This window comes from Apostichopus japonicus, chromosome 18, assembly GCF_037975245.1.
Source record: "Apostichopus japonicus isolate 1M-3 chromosome 18, ASM3797524v1, whole genome shotgun sequence".
Classification (NCBI taxonomy): Eukaryota; Metazoa; Echinodermata; class Holothuroidea; order Aspidochirotida; family Stichopodidae; genus Apostichopus; species Apostichopus japonicus.
Window position 1 is genome coordinate 2,082,112 of NC_092578.1, and position 21,798 is coordinate 2,103,909.

The 21,798-nt window shown below is 35.3% G+C and overlaps 1 protein-coding gene and 1 long non-coding RNA gene across 9 annotated transcripts in view; one reads left to right on the forward strand and one right to left on the reverse strand.

The window, feature by feature from the left end:
* The window catches only part of LOC139958504 (adenylate cyclase type 5-like), a 151,697-nt gene that overhangs the window by 91,836 nt on the left and 38,063 nt on the right, over window positions 1-21,798 (forward strand). For 3 of the 4 annotated variants that reach the window (XM_071955604.1, XM_071955605.1, XM_071955606.1), the window contains 5 exons: window positions 812-923; window positions 2,012-2,139; window positions 10,380-10,538; window positions 14,689-14,827; window positions 17,828-17,842. In XM_071955604.1, the coding sequence (XP_071811705.1) occupies window positions 812-923; window positions 2,012-2,139; window positions 10,380-10,538; window positions 14,689-14,827; window positions 17,828-17,842 (553 nt within the window). The remainder of the gene's footprint in view (window positions 1-811; window positions 924-2,011; window positions 2,140-10,379; window positions 10,539-14,688; window positions 14,828-17,827; window positions 17,843-21,798) is intronic. The other variant, XM_071955607.1, reaches the window with a different exon arrangement.
* The window catches only part of LOC139958506 (uncharacterized), a 133,421-nt gene that overhangs the window by 69,323 nt on the left and 42,300 nt on the right, over window positions 1-21,798 (reverse strand). The window contains exon 4 of one of the 5 annotated variants that reach the window (XR_011789812.1): window positions 948-1,183. The exons of 2 other annotated variants lie outside the window; for them this stretch is intronic. This is a non-coding gene — a long non-coding RNA (uncharacterized lncRNA). Of the gene's footprint in view, window positions 1-947; window positions 1,184-9,589; window positions 9,605-14,836; window positions 16,500-21,798 lie in introns of those variants that run through there. 2 more of the 5 variants (XR_011789815.1, XR_011789810.1) reach the window with 2 other exon arrangements.

A 21,798-nucleotide genomic window follows, 5' to 3' on the forward strand; every position in this document is an offset into this window, starting at 1 on the left:
ATGGAAATTTGTTAAGGTTTTATGAATCTTATTATAGATGGTATGAAGTAATCAACATATTTGTAACTTTTGTAACCTTTTTGAAGCAGTTTTTTAATTGATTTTTTTTCTCTCCTTTAACCTTCTTTTAAGAAGATCATAAGATTACTGAGAACCGTCGAGTATACATTCCAGAAGATACCTTAGGATCTTTCGATGGTGTATCTTATCATGTTATGGGCTGTAAAGTTTTGTCGCTTTAGACTAGGGCAATCGTCGTAAATCTGTTGAGTTATAGAACACAGTGTACAGTACTTTCAGCCAAAGCAGCATCAATCTGGAGATATTTTTATCCAGCGCTTGTAAATGAAACCCGTCCTAATGCATACGTACTTCAATTACTGAATCAACAGTAGTAGCTGATGTCATTCTCTGTTCGTAGCTCTTAATTTAGGTTACTACATCCACCCTGCAATGCTATATCTGATTGGTGAAATATTCAGAACGTTTGTTATTCGATTCGTTTCTGCATGTGGAGATTTTATCTCTAAAGGGATATTGACACCAATGGGTTTTCATCTGTCGCATCCACTGTGGTAACAGACATTTCTCTACGAGAGTTGAATCCTAACACCAGTCTGTATCACAAGCAGGTGTAATCTTCAGGGATGTGATATCATGTATTCTTGCCTCTTAAGAACCCTCCCCCCTAGCTACTTAACTCGCCCCCAGCTACTTTGCTCCCCCCCCCCTAGCTACTTTGCTCCTTGAATCGAAATCTATACCACAACATTTTCTTACATTGTATTGATCTCTTCCTCACTTTTCACAGCATACTCTTTGCCGATATCGAAGGCTTCACTAAACTCTCATCGCAGTGCACAGCCCAGGAGCTGGTGAAAATATTGAACGAACTCTTTGCAAGATTCGACAAACTTGCCCAGGTAAGAAGGATATCGTTCAAACAGCCGTGGGTGTTGTAATAAGCCTGGGTCATCCCCTCAGCATCCATCTCCCTCTCTCTGTCTCTTCTGTCCTCTTCACATTCAGTTGACTGTTGAATCTTTTCATTAGCCGTATTGATTCATTGGAACTGCAAACTTACGCCACAGAACCACAGCTAGCATGTCTTGACTCTTTCCCTGAAGAGAATGCGGCCACGGGTACCCCAAATTAGCCACCGGCAGGACCTCAATTTTATTTGCTGTTGGAATTAGAATAATTGACTGTGGCTAGAAGAACCAAGGTTTCGTATTGAACTTTCCTGTAGTTTAAGGGGGTTAGCATATAATTTGTCAGTTGTTTTTGCAACTTTATGCGAGATTACGTGACTCAGTTTCGTACGTGCTTGGCATAGCTTCTTTACTATACTTTAGTGCCCAGCTACCGCCTGGTTCGAGACATGAGTGCATCAGATTAGTTTGCTGTTTTGCTGCTTTATAGTGTATAATTATGGTGCTTTACAATGGGTATAAATGATTTTTATTTCAGTGGTAATTCTACTAGGATATCCTCCTCCCCCCCCCCCCCTCCCTCTCTTTCCCTCACATTCACTGGGAAATGAAGACACAAAAGTTTGATTATTCAATAGTAAGGTAAATAAGTTAGGAACTGGCTAACCTGGGCTTGGATTTCAGAAAAATGTTAAAAAATATTCAACTTCCTTCAATTCACATGTAGAATGGACATATATAGGTGTGTTGTTAAGTTGTCAAACAAAATGTTTGATTAAAAATGAACGGTGAACGTAATTATTAAATGCAACAACACTAGCAATACATTTAATGCTTTCAGCAACTTGACAGAGATCTGGGAACTAAAATAGCTAAGAAGATATGAAACCGAATCACGTAATCTTGCATAAAGTTGCAAAAAATATTACGAAAATGGTCGAGTACTGATGCAGAAAAATAAGATTATTTGCTGATTGTAATTCCATCCTGCTTTCAAACATTAAAATGAGTAGTTTTGTCCTTTTATGCAGAAAATACTATATATATATGTATATATATGACATTCTTTTTTCCTTCAGGAAAATCATTGTTTACGAATCAAGATCCTGGGTGACTGCTACTACTGTGTGTCTGGATTACCTGATCCAAGACCGGATCATGCTCACTGTTGTGTAGAGATGGGTCTCGACATGATTGAAGCTATTTCGTAAGTCATATCATGCGTTGGCTTTAGTCCTTATTAGAAGGATATCCCCTCCTCTCCCCCATCCACACCCCCCCAAATAGTAAACTACTGAAGCAGACACAACTTTGAGAGGCGATCGTTGGTGATTGTTGAAGCAAATGTATAGCTATCGTTGAAGTTTTCCGGTGACAGATAAGAATTATTTTACTGTTATAACTCTCGTTCATACCTTTTCGTTATATGCTGGCCTGATGACAAAGGGACTACAGCACCAGACTCTGGGTCAGTTAGAGGTCCAGGAAAATATGGGATATGAATAATGTATTGTCATTTTGTAATAAACTTAATTAAGGAAAATTGAAAAATCAAAACAAGGGGCTGGGTTGGTGACAGAGGCCTGACCTGGATCTCAGTTCACCAAATATATAAGTTGATCTTGTTAGGGAACAGACTTTGTTCGCTGAACCTCAACAAAAGTCCCAAGTTGCTTGGAAGTGGGTGGGGATGGGATGGGGGGTGTTGGGGAAAGCAAACAGCACCACATTTGTAAAATTTATACTCTGAAAATATTCACACTGAGTGTAGCAATATGACTAGGAAAGTCAGTGAATATACTGCATCGTCATGGAAACATGGTATCTTATAGTCTTGAATACTGACAAAAATCAGTCCAACAATGTGCTTAATGATCAACCAGTCATATGCAGATCATAGTGTTGATTATAGCTTGTCTTGTCTGTCTAGACCCAGCGTTTATTTCCCATTCGTACCATTTGTAGAAAAGTTCAAATTCTCTACCAGCGCTGTGAACCCCTACACTAGTTTTCAGGAAAATATAATATCTGTAAAGGAGAATTTATTACTTTCAAGTCAGTTCTTTGTTACAACTAATATAACTTTCTCCTTTCATAACAGTTTATTTTTAACTTGACAAGAATAATTTTGCAGGTATCTATGTCACAAATTGGCACGGCAAATGAGCCTTCATGTGCTGCTAATGAATCTGTAAATGTATCCAGTTGCACCCTGCTGGCTTTAAACACTTGAGTTAATAACACCTGGATGCCAAATAAATTGAAAATAATTCAAGTTATGTAAATATAGCTCTGGGAGTCTCTGTTGTTACAACAGACATGCTGGTAATTGTTGACCCAAGAAACCATTTTGCAAATTTTTAAGTATGTCGATAGGCAGTTGGAGTCAAATATGATATCTGTCTGTCCGTTACTGCATTGCTTTAGTAGCATTCTTACAAATTATACCTGTGAAAAATAGAAAGGTGAGATTTTATCCCGGAAGGAAAGATAACAGCCTGGCCTTTGTTTTTTGTGTTTTTGCTATCGCAATGTTTTTAAGCTGATTTTGTTATTCAATACTAAAATTCCAATAATGATGTAGATAATTGGTTTGAGAAAACAAAGTTCATGTCAAATAATTCCATTTTAGAATTTTTAAAGTTTCACATGTCTTTAATACTGAGATGGTACAGTATATTTGGGAACCAAATGAAGTTGTAAATTTGCTACCTCACTAAATTTTTATTTAGTGTGAACATTTCATCAGAGGCCTAGCTTAAAATTGATCAGCAGCAATCTTGTTTTTTGTGTAGTACTTGGTAGATTTTCTGAACAAACAACAAGCTGTTTTTTTAACTATTTACATAAATGCACAATCTTGCCTTCAGTAATTTGTTCAAGTTCAAATCTAAATACTGAGTGGAATGCTGTAGTCATATACACGTAAACTAGAATGTCTGATATTTATTCTCATCGCAAGCTACACCGAACCTTTTCATAATCTGATTTGATGTGAGCTTGTTCTCATTTTTCAAGCATTTGGTCAAAGTTGATGACCAAATTAAATGCCAGGTTACGACAGCAAAATGTTGTCGGCTTCTGCAAAGTACAAATTAGATGTAATTGCTTAATCGTGGTGACAACGTGAACTTGCAGGTCAACCATACAAGGAGGAAACTCCGCCACGGAACTGTGAAAATAGAAAGAACTGCACAGACGAGGCGAAGCGATATAAATGTGAGCGGGTATTGATCTGTGTAGAAGACAAAATGAACGGTTTGGCTGTAATGAGTGAGCGGAAGAAGACGCTTATTTCCTTGGTTCATGATATCGATCTATTTTGATCTATTTTAATATTTTTCTGGTTGTAGTTTGAGGATCATAATGAGGCAATGACTGTGTCAATGACTTTGTTTGTTTTTGTTCTTGTCCTTGATCGGTAAGAATAACATGTAATAACAACATGGATCGTCTGTCACACATGTCACACACACATACATTGTGACTAAGTGTAATAGTGTAAAGGACAGTGTAATAGTGTAATGGGCAGCGTAATAGTGTAATGGGCAGTGTAACATTCTAATGCGCATAAAAAACTGTAATGCAATCATAATTGTTCTCATAAATGTTCTCCTGTGGTGGAACTTTACATCCCTTATATTATACTGTGTATTTTATTCACTTTTACTCAACAATAAATTTAACATGTTTTACTTTGACCAACCTTTATTTCTGGTAATTAATAATGTAAGGATCAGAGCTTTGCTACAAAAAACCAATATAAGAGTGCAAAACTTTACAAAAAAAAACCTAAAAAAAAACCCAAAGAAGATCAGTTTGACACATCGATCTTAGCACACATGAGTGTCAAAAGTAGATTCCAGGATGACTTATTTGTTAAAGCAAGCACTTAATAAGAAAGATAATACCAAAAATATATTATTTAGGAGATAATGAAACCTAGCTCCTTCTAGAGGAACAATGTGGCCCTCTACCTAAATGCTATCTAAGGAAGATGTGCATAATTATTTTTGTTTATGAATACAATTTTTGTCTTACAAAAAGTGGTTACGTTTGTAGGTTAATGACGGAAGTTTGTTAAGGCAAGAAAGAAATACATATACTAATTTAAGGAAGATAAAAACCATAGTTATGAATATCAATCTCTCCTCCAGCCATAAACTTTGGCCAGCGATCTGAATGTTTTATTACGAATACATTCCTATAAGTTTATATTTACCAGCACATTTTGCTTTAACAGCATACATGTATGAAATGTACTTGCTCCATTGTGTCACTTTAATTTTTCCATCCTTCCATATTCTCTAACTTTAACTGCCAACCTCATAGATTGTAAACAACCTTATTCATCATATATCATATGATTACATTCCATGCATCTCATGACATCTGATTTCCTCCTCAACGACCCAGTTCCTGCTATTTCCAGCTTTGTTCGTTCAACATTTTGCCGAAATCGCACAGAATAAAGCGATACGCTTTTCCGGTCGCATTACAGGCTTTAACGCAGCTGAACTTCAGTAATTTTGCTAATTTCGAGGAGTCTCAAAAGACTAAAAATGAAAGAAATTTATTCTCTCAGATTATTAGATTCAATGATCAATCAAGTTGGGAGTCAGAGCTTCTTCTTTCTTTGTCGTCCTTGCTTCCGATCTTTCAATTTGGAGATGAAAGAGAAGTAGGTCTCTTTGGATAGTAACAACAATTCATCTCCCAAGCTGTCTATTTTTTTTATATATATATACTAATATATTGACTAAAAATAATAATAAAATAACATCTATCCATGGATTTTCTTGTAGATAAATAGTAATAATGTATTGTTTAGTTCTCTCTTTATTTAAATCTATTATTTAAATAATCATCCTCTCTTTGTAACTTTTCTTTGTACATGTATTAAGTTTATTCCCTAGTCACCAATTCAGTAAGTGCTAATTTCATCTGCAGAGATATGGTTGGGTTACTTTGTATTTAAGATTTGAAACTTCTTAAAGGTTTTTTTAGAATGTTATGACTTTTTTAAATGTGTATAGCTTACTAAGTGGTGAGTAAAAAAAACATTCTTAAATGCTTGTAGGTATTTCTGCGATCATGTTGATATAATATGTATGTTTGAAAATAGGTCTTAAAAGCATCCTCAGTGGGCTGCATGCAAGTACAGTTACTCTATACTGTAAGTTGTAGAAGTTTGTGTGTTTTAAGTATAACAATCGAGTAGGTCTCCCAAGCATTGTCAGTGGGCTGCATGCAAGAACACACACTCTATACTGTAAGTACTAGAAGTGTGTGTGCTTTAAGTATAACAAACAAGTAGGTCTTAGAAGTATTCTCAGTGGGCTGCAAGTACAGTTACTCTATACTGTAAGTACTAGAAGTATGTGTGTTTTAAGTATAACAGTCGAGTAGGTCTTAGAAGCATTCTCAGTGGGCTGCAAGTACAGTTACTCTATACTGTAAGTACTAGAAGTATGTGTGTTTTAAGTATAACAGTCGAGTAGGTCTTAGAAGCATTCTCAGTGGGCTGCAAGTACAGTTACTCTATACTGTAAGTACTAGAAGTATGTGTGTTTTAAGTATAACAGTCGAGTAGGTCTTAGAAGCATTCTCAGTGGGCTGCAAGTACAGTTACTCTATACTGTAAGTACTAGAAGTATGTGTGTTTTAAGTATAACAGTCGAGTAGGTCTTAGAAGCATTCTCAGTGGGCTGCAAGTACAGTTACTCTATACTGTAAGTACTAGAAGTATGTGTGTTTTAAGTATAACAGTCGAGTAGGTCTTAGAAGCATTCTCAGTGGGCTGCAAGTACAGTTACTCTATACTGTAAGTACTAGAAGTATGTGTGTTTTAAGTATAACAGTGGAGTAGGTCTTAGAAGCATTCTCAGTGGGCTACAAGTACCATTACTCTATGCTTTAAGTACTAGAAGTATGTGTGTTTTAAGTATAACAGTCGAGTAGGTCTTAGAAGCATTCTCAGTGGGCTGCAAGTACAGTTACTCTATACTGTAAGTACTAGAAGTATGTGTGTTTTAAGTATAACAGTCGAGTAGGTCTTAGAAGCATTCTCAGTGGGCTGCAAGTATAGTTACTCTATACTGTAAGTATACTAGAAGTGTGTGTGTTTTAAAAATAACAATCAAACATTCATTTAGTTTGCTTTGTAAGTTGACTACAGTAGTAAATATTATAATAGACCTGCTATAAGTTCAACAAGTGCATCTGTCACAAAAAATAATAAATAGTTATAATAAATCTAAATACTTTAGACATAAAAATATAGTTTAGACAACTGTAATCACAACACATTTACTACATTTGGTGTATTCTATGAAAGCATTAATGTAGTTATGATCTCTGCTAATATCCATATACTTCAAATATTGCAGATTTCTGTTACACAGTTACAGCATCTATGAGTATTACTTGCCCATCTAGAAAGTATCTGAGCATTTGTCAAAGTACTGAATATGAACTGGGCCCGTGCCGCTCATTTAAATAGTCATCTAGGATTAACTATATGCAAATTTATCAGTTTCTGTTTCTAAAAGAGGTCAATCTAATGCTAATGGATTTCCAATTATGGCTGAGCGTATGATCTATGTATTTGGTAGTCACCTTCTAGCTACTAGCATATCATGGTTTGAAGTGTGTTGATTATTACCTGACAGATGGGAATTAAGATTTAAAGCAGTTCATGGTAGTCAATTTTAAATTGAGGAGAAAATGGATTAAATTGGCCAAAAAAGAAAAGAAAAGCAAACTACAATAATGAACATTGAACAAACAGTAACTGTACATATCACTACAATTGTTCATTTTTCCAATTTAAACAGGTAAAAGTATTCATTTTTGTTAGAGAATTGACTGACAATTACAGTAGTTTTTAGCTAAATAAATGCATAATGAACTCTATTTCAAGTGCAAAAAGTCTATGTAGCAACTTAAATTTCAGGTAAACCTTTTAACCAGTATTATAAATACATTAAAAATGTGATAAATTTACAAATTACATTCTTTGCAGTGTAATCCAATATTGTGAGGGGAATTTTATCACAAATGTTCTTACTTAAAGAATAAAGAATCTTTATATGGAGAAGAGGTGGGTGAGAATGGGGGGGGGGGGGCAGGGGATTGTAGCAATTTGCCTCGAAAAATGTAACCAATAGTATCCCAAACCTTCCTCATTCACTATTTAATACTTTATCTAGAACAATTAATGTCCACGGGGAATCTTCACAATTGAAGTGTACATATTTCTGGTACTTGAAACGTTTCCCGAAAAATCAGTCTTCGTTTCTTTTACCAGACACTGAAAGGCAACAAAATGCCTTTCATTATTTAATTTTCATAAACAAATTTAAAAATTATTCTTCTGATAAGAAATGCATGACCAAAAATATCTTCCCTCTACTTACATAAAAAAAATTTAAAAAATAGCCCATTTTTACTATTAAACATGAAGTTTTATTGATCAGGGAAAACAATTTTTTTCTCCCCCAAATGATAGTAAATAAAAATTAGGTCAGAACATCTGTTTCTGAAATCAGTAAGGAATTTTGTTTGAAGGATATGTCAATAATCACCATAATTTGACCCATTCATCGCAAACATCTGCAATAGGAGAAGTTGAACAAATTTGAAAGCGTGATACAGGTGGCTAGGTAAATGTGGCTATTTATCAGAAAACTTGATGCAATTTAGTAACAGGATTAGAAATTTAGGAAAGAGTACTCGGTAAAAGAAAGCAAACATAGATGGCAAACAAACTCTTTAGAACAAAATGAATAACTCTGTTTTTACATGGCATATGGTATGGATGTGGGCAAGGGCGTAGGAACCGGGGGGGCTGGGGGTGTGCCAGCCCCCCAGGGAAAAATATGGTGGGGCGGAAGTATCATTCCGACCCCCGCTTTGCAAGTCAGAAAACCCCTTTTTCATTTCCAAATGAGAAAAAAAATCTCATTTGGAGCACCAAATTGCATCTAAGGCCAGGTGAAAATGCAAAATTATTTACAAAATGGAGTGGGTGTTGAAGTGTGCTATATTGCAACAAATTGCATCTGAGGCCACCTGAAAATGAAAAAAAAAATCCAAAGGGGAGGGGGACACCCCCTCCCCTTAGACCCCTCCCCCAGGCCGGCCATCAGTCTTCAGTCCCCCCACTCAAAAGTACCTTCCTACGCCACTGGATGTGGGTTAATTGCAGCAGCATATTATACTTGACTATATGACCTACTTTTGGCAAGATATACGTTTGTCTTCTGTCCATACGGTTTATAACCATACGTCCATATTTACACAGACGTATGTCCTCTTTGTGAATTTACAAAATTTGAAGAAGAAAAAACAATGTCTAAATTTTTTGGCTAGTTTCAACAAATCTGTTATAAATTCAGCAGAAAAACTTCTCCAAGATAAGTCGGCCATTTCTGTTGGAACTACTGTATTTACAGTGAGCTTTTCAATTTCCAATCTGGTACCATTTTATGTAGGTTGATAGAGGCAAGGAAATGCCTCAAAGTTAGATCTCCTCTCCTCTAGGTCACATCAGTTTTTCTTCTTTCCTTCATATAAAGTATATGGCTACCCTATCCGTCCATGCAAAAATCCCGCTTCACTTGACATTTATTTCCCCTCGTATCCCTTTAAAGAAAACCAGGCCAAGTATTCTAGTAAAAGAGATGCACATTTCAAATGAGCATTGACGTGGTCTATTTAGAAACTAGTCAATCATCCCAGAGAGGAGAGGAAGTCTACCCTATAACACAGGGGAAGTCTCTGGATCGAGAGATCGGACAGAAACGGACACAAATATTAAGAAGAAGAAAGAAAAGGATATTTATTCTTGTGTCATGTCGGCGAGCAGAGCTCATGGGGGGTGTACTTTCACAAGTTTAGCAAATATAGTGGCAGTATTTCCTTGCTGCAGTAAATTGCAGCTTAATGAACGAGCTATTAAAATCCATCTTATGAATGTGTGAAAGGATCAGAGGAAGGAGAGTGAGGGGGAATGGGGAGGGTAGGTGGTGGTGGGTGAGGGAAACAGCTCTTGATGCCCCTGGCTGTAGTAACCCTGAAGTACCCTCCTAAACAAACTGTCACAACAGATCCTGAGCCTAGGAATTACGATGTCATCATAAACTAATAGCAATACTGTCTCTGTGACCTTCAAGTACCAAAGTTATGTTAAATCGATCCAAAGTTGCCTAAGAATTGCTGCTTTAAGAAAAATTTTCATATTGGGACATAATTTCAGGTATAGATAAGAACCCAATATACTCCATGATTCTCAATTGACTATATCCAGATAATTCAAAAATATTAATCTTCAAATGTCAGTCAACATCTTGTGCCTGCAAATATACGGTTTATTGCTACTACATTTGTTCATATTCATTTTACTAGTTTTTTTTTATATTTTTTTTATTTATTCCATTCCCTCAGATTGGTTCGTGAAGTAACCATGGTCAATGTGAATATGAGGGTGGGCATTCACAGCGGCTCGGTTCACTGCGGTGTTCTTGGAAAGAAGAAGTGGCAGTTTGACGTTTGGTCCAACGATGTCACGTTAGCTAACACCATGGAAGCTGGTGGTATGCCAGGGTATGTTCAACTTTGTCATATGTTAAATGTGTGTGTTACTGCTGTCAGGAATGACAATATTCAATTTGTATTCCTCTCAGTCAAAAATCTCACTAACTCCAAACCCTCCATACTGTTAGGTAGTTGCCCCCCCCCCCCTCAGTAAATTCTTCCCAAACTGGCATATTCTTTGCCCTGTATATCTATGATATAATCAAAGTGTATCAATGAACCTTATTTCGATATGCATTTATAGTTGGTTCGATTTGATCGTGCCATAACAGAAATAATTGAGTTCCCGAAAACATAATTTGTTTAATACTTTTGCCCTTTTTTTTTTTTTATTCTTTACCCTTTCAAAATTTTAATTAGTTCTCAATCATTTTTTTCAATTACTAATTTTTTTTATACATATGAAATAAAAAGTTACATTTCCCTTGAAATTCCCCTATCTACTGCTTCCTGGTTTGGAACGTATGAAACTGGGATGTGATCCCTGGTTACCATGTATGCAAGGTATTGTGGCTTCTGTCTGCCACCCTACCCCCCACCTCCCTACTCCCCACCTCCCCTCCATCAAGCAAAGAAATAGCCACCCACTACCAGACAGCTCAGTTCCATTGCAAAAGAACAGGCTTTGTATCAAACCCTGGTTCGAACCTTTCTTCTAGCCAAATAGTTCTTTGCTCCTTTTAAAGTTTTATCGATTTTCCGACATACAGGATCGGTCCTCCGCAATTTCTTCTGTTGGTGGTCTCTAAGTAAATACCTCAAGCTATGGATTTCCTACTTTTATTTATCTTTTAATGATTTCCAGCTGTTTAGTTGGTTTTGCAAATTATCATGAAAATATCACAATAATTGCAATTATTACCCAAAGTTTATACAATCAAGCAATGCAAATGTGGGGTGAAATAGAAATGTTGCGTCAAACATCCAAATTTCCATTCAAGAGCAGAATTTTGAAAAGGTCACACAAAGGGTTGCTGAACTGATGATGTCATGTTTCTCAAATTATCTCCAATTATCAACACTAAAAACAAACCCTATTGTTTGAAAAGCTCACAAACAGTTAAAGATTTGGATCTCATAGCAAGGTGTCCCCGAAATTAGGTGAATTTAAATTTCATGAATGTATAATGTTGGCTATAAAGTTAGAAATATGCCAAAAATACATTCATTGCAACACTGCAAAAGCTGCAAAAAGAATACTTTAAACTTTCAGTAAATCTCTACAACTTATTTCTTATTCTTGTATTGTCTGTCTTTTCTCTGCAACAATATTTTGTACAATATGTAGAATGACCTTTGCCCTTGAAATGAAGGGTAAAAGAACTTCTAAACAGTCAAAAATATGAACTAATTTAGTTTTAAAAACCAGACGGTTTAGCAAGCCACCATACTGCTGCTATCTTAAGCGTACCCTCTCAAGCACGGGCAAAATTTCTTCCTATTTTCTTTTTAACTCCTTTTTTTACTGCTTTTTCTTTCCCTTCGGTTTTAAGAAATTTCTGATTGTATGACAGTCACGTCATTCCCGAACCCATTGAAAGGGATGCTGCGTCAAAGGCTCCACAATCTGCATTCAAAATTTCTAAATTAGAATTGAATCCTCGAGGGGGAGAAAAGACTCACAAGGTGCATGTGTGTGTGTGATTAAAATTAAATCAAGAGAAACTCGAGGAAATTTCCCAATTTTTTTGCTTCTGGCTCGTACGTGGCAGTATTTAAACCGAAGCAGATGCGTTTGACTCGTGAGCTTAGCGAGGTGGGATTAACTCGTGATAGGGCATTAATTTGTCGTTTACGTCCATTTCGAAATCTGGGATATAAATGATACGTAACGATAATCGGCAGAATGAGTAAATCAGACAATTTTGTTATAAATTTGAGATGGTTTTATATCCTGTATAATCCTTTCATGACTACATAATTGAGAATTACAAAATTGTTATATTTTGGGAGGGTGTGGGAGGGGCTAGGAGGGGCTAGATGAGGGACAGGGAGACATGCACTGGAGTGCTTCGAATATGTTCCTTTTCCACATTTTAATTACTATATATTCTTGTAGATCCATTAAATCAATCTAGGGTGTATTGTATACAAGTTATAATTTTTGAGAAAATGATCCTTTCAGCATCTCAGGCTCATCAATTAAAGTGACTGGACTACTTAGTCTAACATATAGATCATAAGGTCAGTTCCTCATATGCAATACAAAACTTGGTGGCAAAATATGAGACTTTTATGGCCCCAAATAACATGGGTAGAAGCATATGAAATTTGTATAGGACTGATGACAGTGTTGTTCATATGAAGTCAACCGAACATCTTGTTGGTGGAGGTATCAGCTTTATTAAAACAAATGAAAAATATTAGCATTTCTACCATGCGTACGTAGCTGTATTGCTGACATATGTCATCATCAACTTGGCCTTAAAGATCATTCCACAGATTTAGCATATATTTTCAACTAGCAGTCACGTTTTAATTTTTGGTTTCCCGAAAGGGAAAGCTATGGAGTCACTCTTACCCAACCTTGCAAAATTGTGAGGGGGGCCGCGGATTGCAAAGTTAGCAATGACTATAACGCGAATCGCAAAGTTGGTAATTACTATTACGGTTAGATTCATCCAACACAGCAGCATCCTGAAACATTGTACTCCAAGCCGAAGTCAAAATAAATTAATCAGGTCACACATTCGAAAGTCTGTGCATGCTAAGTTCTTCATTACCGCCCTTATTTAGCTTCTCTGGAATACATTTTATACTGTAGTTTTGATTTATCATGGACTAAACATAACTGTCAAGACTAAAGTTCTGAAATCATCCTTTGAAGGAATTGAATTGCAGTTTATTTTCCTAGCCTGTTTTTTCAACAACAACAAAAAAAGAGGATAATTACATGCACACCTAACCTGACCACTTTAAACCTTCTGGACCAAATATATCCAATAAGGTTTATAAACCTTTACCTTTCCATTTCTACCTCTGGGTCCCTTCCACTCCCAGGGTTCCAAGTAAGTTGCACGTCAAGGGTCCTTGACATTTTTCAATGACAAATATAGATATGTGGTTACACTTAAAGGAATCAAAACCTACGATGGCTATTAAAGACGTTTGGTCACTTGACCAATTTGTCTTTCTCCTTGTAAGGCCTCAAGTTGACAAAAAGTAGGTACTTTGAATATTTTGTGATATTGCACCTCTCCAAATTCAGCCATTGTTTAATACAGTGTTAAACCGGCATATTCCCAGTTTTGGGTGGTGATTAATGTGCTGTGTGATATTGGAGCGATGAAATATTTAAAGGAAGGATCAAAAGTAGCTATGGTTCGTTGAATGTGTCACCCATTGGTAGCGGGTTAAAAATAGGTCAATAATTTCATAAAAATTGTATTAATTAACTGGTTCTGGAGTCAAACCGAGTGAACAACATAAATTTGTATGGTAACTGTGTTATGAGCATATTTGTAAATTTTGACCGATTCAAGCGTAATATTTGAATACCCCTCTAGACTTGAATGAGATGTCTATTTAAAGTGTTCGTCGTTAAATCTGACATGGCCTCAGATTTTGATTTAGATGAACCTTCCGTATAGCTCACACTGGCGTTGTAAACAATTTCATACACACAGCAAAAAGTTATACCGATCCTCAATGGCATGATAAATCGAACCCCAAGTTATTTTCTCAATATTGCATATTAATGAGCTTGTAGGGCAGTGTTAGTCTTTCAAAGCTTCTACTGTTCAAAGTCTGTATGTTTAACCTTGGTATGTTCTCAATATTTTCTTTCAGAAAAGGAGAAAAATATGTTTCAAGAACATTTGCCATGAGGGATGACCAAAAAAAATATCTTATTTGATTTTCACAACTTTTCTTGAATATCCAGGAGGGTTTTCTGCCCCCAATTTTATTTTTTGCATATTAAATGAGGATGAAATTAATGTTTTCATGCATGTGTCACGTATGCTGTCGCCAATCTCCTGAACTGCTTTATGCTACAGATTACAAGATACACTTCCAAAACTTTGGTTTAGAAGATTACAGAAGTTGTTATTTATTTATTTATATTAGCTATTTCTCGTTGAATTACAAAATCTGAAAACACACACAAAATAACCTTAAGGGCTTAATAATGTACGATTTATGCTGTCCTTAATAACAGGCGAGTTCACATCACTGAGGCAACCTTGAAGTTCTTGAATGGTGACTACAGCGTGGAACCTGGCCTCGGAGGCGAACGCAATGCATACTTAAGAGATCACAATATCGATACATATCTCATTGTTGAAAAACAAAACGAGGTAAGGATTTTGATATTCATCCAACTATCCACACTTTACACTCAGCAATATCCATAGGATATGTTCTTCTTTGTGAAGGATATGTGTAGGAAGCATGTTCTGTTGTTCATGGACATGCACTGTCTATCGGATATATCCTTACAACTAAACCTAACTGGGATATTTTGTGTTAAGCGTCCTATTGCTGTATATGTATTAGTGTCCCACTGCTGCATATGTATTAGTGTTCAACTGCTGCATATGTATTAGTGTTCAACTGCTGCATATGTATTAGTGTCCTATCCTATTGTTGCATATGTATTAGTGTTCAACTGTTGCATATATGTATTAGTGTTCAACTGTTGCATATGTATTAGTGTTCAACTGTTGCATATGTATTAGTATCCTATCCTATTGCTGCATATGTATTAGTGTTCAACTGTTGCGTATGTATTAGTGTTCAACTGCTGCATATGTATTAGTGTTTAACTGCTGCATATGTATTAGTGTCCTATCCTATTGTTGCATATGTATTAGTGTTCAACTGTTGCATATATGTATTAGTGTTCAACTGCTGCATATGTATTAGTGTCCTATCCTACTTCTGCATATGTATTAGTGTCCCACTGCTGCATTAGTGTTCAACTGTTGCATATGTATTAGTGTTCAACTGTTGCATATGTATAAGTATCCTCTCACAGGGCAATCCCATTTTAAGGCTAGCTGTCTGCTTCAGGAGTATAAACCGAATTAACGTGATGATTGTCTTAAAATTAATTTTTGTAGGATAAATGTTATAAATACATTAAGCAAATTAGTAAGTGTTAACATGAATCTTGACAGATAAAGAAATAAACTTCAGATGAGAAAATAATGGAAGAATTCCTTAAACCAAGAAGAAGAAGAAGAAAGACAAGAAAGCTCTAAGTTTTTGTGTGATGCTGTTTAACTCTTCTACTCATACCCCTGTAGTGTTGATGTTGTCATCACAATTTACAACCTCTGATATTTTTTTCATAGTTTGCCTCTAAATTTATTGTATGGTTCACATTTGGTAATTTGAGTTTCCATTAAGGGGGGTCATGGACAGAACTTTTATATTTTCTATAACCATTATAAATAACAAAACCAAATGAAATTTCCAAAATCTCCTTCTTCAAGTCATAATTGGTAACTGGTAAAAGTTGTTCATTGTGACGTAAAGGCCAAAGGAAATGAAGAGGGTTCGCCTTTTATGTCTTTAGAAAGTCTATTAATCTCAGGGGCTCTTGATGGTACTACAGTCAGAACAATAGCACTTTGAAATCCTTGATCTCAAATTTGAAAATGGTTAAAAGGATTAGTTTTTGTAAGTTAAATTTAGAAGTTTATTTTGAAGGCATGTTTGTGTAAGTTTGAAAATTTAAAGGAAACAGCCTAAAGATTAATTTGGGAATGACGTCATTTGCTAGAGGGCATAAAATAGGTAAACGCAATCTTCATATGCAATATAAAGCCTAATGTGCCTTCTTTTTATGTTTTGTCCAATCTCTGCTTCTTTCAAATTCTTCCTTTAATTTGACAAATTATTTGCATTTGTCTGTTTGCATGTGTAACAGTTGTCAAGTTTGACTGCCTTTGTTAGAGGGTGGTCCTGGTAGGTTTGGAAGATGTAAAGATTTTTTTCTCACTTGCCTGCTTCATCTACGAGTGCCTGAAACAAGAGTGTGAAAATAACGTGTAGTTTGTAACACAGAATTCTCCCTGTGTTTATTTTTGGAGAGCCACATTATTATTATCAGTCTTTCTATTTACTGATTAACGTTGATATTTTCCATGCAATGTCCAAATGATCACCAAAACAAAACAAAACAAAATCTGTATTAATCTGGGAATAATTTATCGCTATGCAAAAAAGGGCAAATTGCTATGAAAGTACAAAGATGCATAGTAGTTTTTGTACATAGGAACCAGAGTTATTTATACAAAGACAACACTCAGAGCCTTCAAAAACTGCAAAATTTGAACACTAAATTATTCTCTGTTAATATCTTTTCAATCATTACAAAATCAGCCAAATATATAAAAAAAAAATTAAAAAAAATATTTGGTTAAATACGGAAATTGAGGTTTGTCAATTATTTGCAAATCAATAATATTTCAAGATTAACACAGAGAGAGAAGAAAAAACTGTCTGGCTTCTGTTTCATTAACTTTGCTGTGTTTACTGTATAAATTATTATTGTGGGCAATTTATTACTTGTAAACACAATTTTCACTGAAGGTCTCAAGGGTGTCTTAAGATTCAAATATTTTCTCCACAGAGAGAAAACGTGCAGACTGCGGTTTCAGTAAGCTTTACGCAACTTTGCATTTGAATAAGTGTAGACAGGAAAAACGTCTCAGACAATGAAATAACAAAACTGAATATTAGAAATGTAACACAAGTTTTTTGGGTTTTTTTCATGATCTTGAATTTGATGTGAAAATATTAGTTTTCACCAGTCTCAGTTAAGAATTCAATTTTGAATTACAACTGTTCTTTTTTTTTTCTGTTTTTTTAAATCACAGAAGTTATTAAAGTCATTCTTTTTATATCTGTTTGTCTGTCTTGGTGAGTTTTACTATGCTAAGTTATGGACAAAATTTGAGTCCTATAGGATGCACAACTTAAAATATTTCATAGAAGTATTCAGAAATATTTGATTTTGTTATTTAAAGTACATGGTTGTGTATCGCATCCTTTGTAAGTTGATGTAAAATAATGAAGAAAACATTCAACCTCTGATTTCCTCCTCCTTTTACTTGTGAGAACTCGACAGGGAGTAAAAAAATCCACACTGACCTCTAGACAGTTTTAAAAAAAGTTAATTGTCTATTAATTAAGTGATACTATAATAGCTTGTCATGATATGCTTGGATAAGCTAAAACTCCTCCCCTCCCCTTCCCCCTCCTCATTTAGATACAAGTTTTTATCATGTCATATTAATACAAAAAGTGTGTAAATTCTTTCTTTTTTTGTTTTCTACACCCTCAATCAGAATACGCGTGTTAAGGTAGGTTAGATTTGCAACGACTCAGTGTGGCGTTTCTTTGACTTCCTTTTCGCTAATACTGCATTGAATTCATTGAATTAAATGTTTTTCTGATGTAAAATACTTTTGATACCAATTCTACAACGGATTGTCGTGAACTTCTGTCCTTTTTCTCACTAATATTGAGCAACTACTTTCCTTTAAACTTCATAATGTTCATTATTTGACATATTTGTTGTGCTCTGTATACCTCTTAAGGTAATTCTGGATGCAAAAGAAAACCCACTCAACTACCCCCCTCCCCCCCCATACTCACACACACACTCATGCCAAGGGGAGCCTTTTATGATGCAAACTAAATATTTCAAACTATTTTTAGGCATGTTGGATTTGGGAGTAACTTTGATGATTTGATCATTATAGGTCATGACCCATCAGAGATCAGTCTACCATTGACTTCATTAATGCTTTTAACTCTCTGCTCTGATTAAAACACGATACAATGAGGGAAATTTAGAAACTTTTCTGATTTGGGTTTTTATTCCTGTTTCAGTATGTATACTTATGAAAGTGTCTGGGCAAAGATGAATTAAAGAAAAGGTCAATCCGTGATTACCCATCACCTAACTATCGTTTTGTGAAACAACTTGTTACAGACAGACTTTGTTACTTCATCGTTTTCAATCTTGGATTTAGTAAGTTCACTAGTGGGGGTGTTGAGAGCCAGCTAGGTTAAGCCCTGGGGGAAATTTATGTCAATTTGCTAGCACCTGTGTTTGCAATCTTAACATTTCTTTAAGTATATTATGAAAATAAGAACCCACTATCCTTTCATCCCATTTATCACTGGCCCCATCCATATTTTTCTGGGCCCCCTAATTGATTCCAGGCCCTGGACTGCGGTAAAATTGCCTGCAAAGGCAAAGGGACTGAGCTGCAATAGAGTATCTTGGACCATATGGTCTTGAGATTGCTGGAATAGCTCCGATCATGTCTAATTCCTCTAATTCCATTATAAACTTGCTAAATCTGTTCCTAACCTGTTGGTATGAATCATTCTTTTCTATAATGACATGTCACATACAAATGTCAACCTTTCTCAGCTACATTCAATCTTCTATATTTAGTACATTGCAACCAGTTAATGGCTACATCTGTCTGTCTGTAAACAAAGCCTGCATGGAGCATACACTACTTTATGCATTGTTTATATTTCCTTCATTCATTGAATTTTCTGTTAAAGGAACAATTTCTTGATAAATTAAAGGGGAAAAAAAGAATGAAAAAAAAAGAGACATAGCTCCTTGTGATAATGCAAAGGCTAGAAACGATAAGGTCCACAAAATAGATGTATTGATTTACCATTTATGTAAATGGAACATGTGTCATGAAACATGCAGGAATATCTCACTCTTTAACGTATTTCCCAGTGGCTGAAGTTCACAGACATTCTAGTCTGACAAAATTGTCAGAATTTTATTTCTGTATTTGTAGTTCATAAACCACATCCTGTTTGCGTTTGTGTAACTTTTTTGACTGTAAATATAATTTTTTTTTAGCGTATAGTTGATAATTTATGAATGTGTCTGGCAAAAGCAGAGTTAGTGCTGTTATTGCGGCTTTTGAACTGATAATTATCTTTATATTATTATCTTCATAATATGCAAAACATTTATCCACTGAATATAAAATGATTTAGTTTAAAAAAGGGAGGTGGGTGGTGGATTGGGGTGCGGGGGGTTGAATTGGTGGCAGTTAGTGTTATACAGGTGCTATGCTAACTCATGCTTTTGTAGCCTAGATAAGTTATTGCTGCCATGCAGTGAAAAATCCTGCATGACTCATATAGCTCAACACTCTTCCACTTTCAGGTATTAAAGCTACTAAAAATAAAAGAGACTATTTATAAAATGATAACCAGATTAACATCTTTTAGCTAAATCCCAGGTTTACATTGTTTTGACATAGTTGTCTGTCATCATGGTAATTCAGCAGTGCTTGTAACAACCTTTAGGCAATCCTGAATTTCTTTATTAAGGAAATGTCTGCAATCTTCCATCCATCCCATCAGGGTGGTATTTTAGGCATAAATATTTTACATGAATTTTATTCAAAATACTTGTTAAGGAGTTTTAAGAGTGATTTACCCTTCCAAAATCTACACAACCCCTAACAGGGAAGAAACATGGTGCCACTTGCGGAGCAATGTTTTGAGAATTTTACAGCGAAAACAAAAACACTACATCAAAGGTTACTTGTCATACTTGGTATATATTATCTCTGTTTGTATGAAGAGTCTGCCACAGGGCATAATGTTTGCGAAGAAGAGACATATGCATCATCATCATCGTGAGTAATTTATAATGCAGCGTTAGTTTTCTATATATATGTTGTCCATTTTTAGAAACTTCCAAAGGGAATGAATGTTTTTTCCTTTATCATCTAGTTTTTACAGGAAGTTTAAAGTAGTACACGTGATCTAATTCTCCATTTTCAATCACTTGGCAGTTTTGGAGACTTGGCTAAAATATTTCAAGATGTTTTTAAATGATGTGCAAAGAATACTTGTGACAAACAAGTAGGCCACCCCGTCCCACCCACCAGGATGTTTAAGTTTCCCAGCAATAATATCAGCTTCATAGCACCTGTGTGCAGTTTAATGTTTAATAAAAAAAAAAAATTCTTATCCTTCAATGTTTCATATGCTCCCCCTCTCCTCCTCCCCCCCCCCAAATACTGTGTTCTGCATCTTAGAGCATTTGTTGTAGGTAGGCAAGAAACTAGTTAATAAGTATGTTGCCATGTTTTATCAGAATAATTAAGTGACTCTTTAAATAGACTGCAAGGTTCCTCTTAAAATCAATATGATACTTGTAATGATAAGTATGGTTCTTTGCCACCAATCATTATCTTAGATGATAAAACAGCTGCTTCTGCCCTAACTTTGCTGTAGTTCTGGAGAGTACATCGTACTCTCTGTCTTTGAGTGTACGGGTTTTGCTGTCAATATAAAGTGGATATCTTACGGCAAACTATCATAGTCCCAGTAATTATCAGCTGCATGGGTTTAAACTTGAAAACATTTATGCCCTGTGGAGAGTTTTTTAACCGCATTGTTAAAATTTTAAAATGATGGGCCATTGGTCTACGTAGGTTAAAGTGCAACTGATCAAAGGATAATTCGATCTAATTATAAAAAAAATCATATTTACAAGAGTATTTAGAAGGGTTGCATTTAAACTCTAGTATGCATTCAGCAGTTTCATGAGGGTAGCTCCACGTGTAGTGTTGTTCCCCCCCCCCCACACACTCTCCCACACCCCCTGCTAAACATCAGGTCATGTGACACAAAAGTTAATATCAGATATAACGTATATGGACATGGGGTGCGATATTTACAGACAGTTAAAAACAACAGATTTATTGCATGACAGCTGATGCATGGTAAGATACCTGTCTTGTACAGGTACATTGGTGTCCCATCAAAAATAACACTGTCATTGATAAGCATATATTATAAGAATCTGTAATACAGCTCTAGGTAACAAATTTATCTTGGTAAAAAAACTCTTTTTTTTTTTGCTGTTTATTCTTAAGACAAGCTGCTGATCCTACAAAGGGGTGTGGTATGTTAAAAAATTGTGTCATATATATATATTGATAATTGATAAATATAATATTTGTGTCATAAATATGATAATTGTACCATAAATATGATAATTGTATCATAAAGATGATAATTGTATCATAAACATGATAATTATGTCATAAATATGGTTAATTGTGTCATAATATGGTTAATTGTGTCATGAACGTTCATGCAAAGAACAACTAGGTTATGGCCTCAAGAGTACAGGATATTGTCTAAGGTTATGTATGCATCAAAAAGTTTGTTTAACTTTCTGATGCAAATCTCAGATGTTCTAATTGCTCTTGCATATATATATATCAAGCTCTGGAAAAAAATATCGTGATAG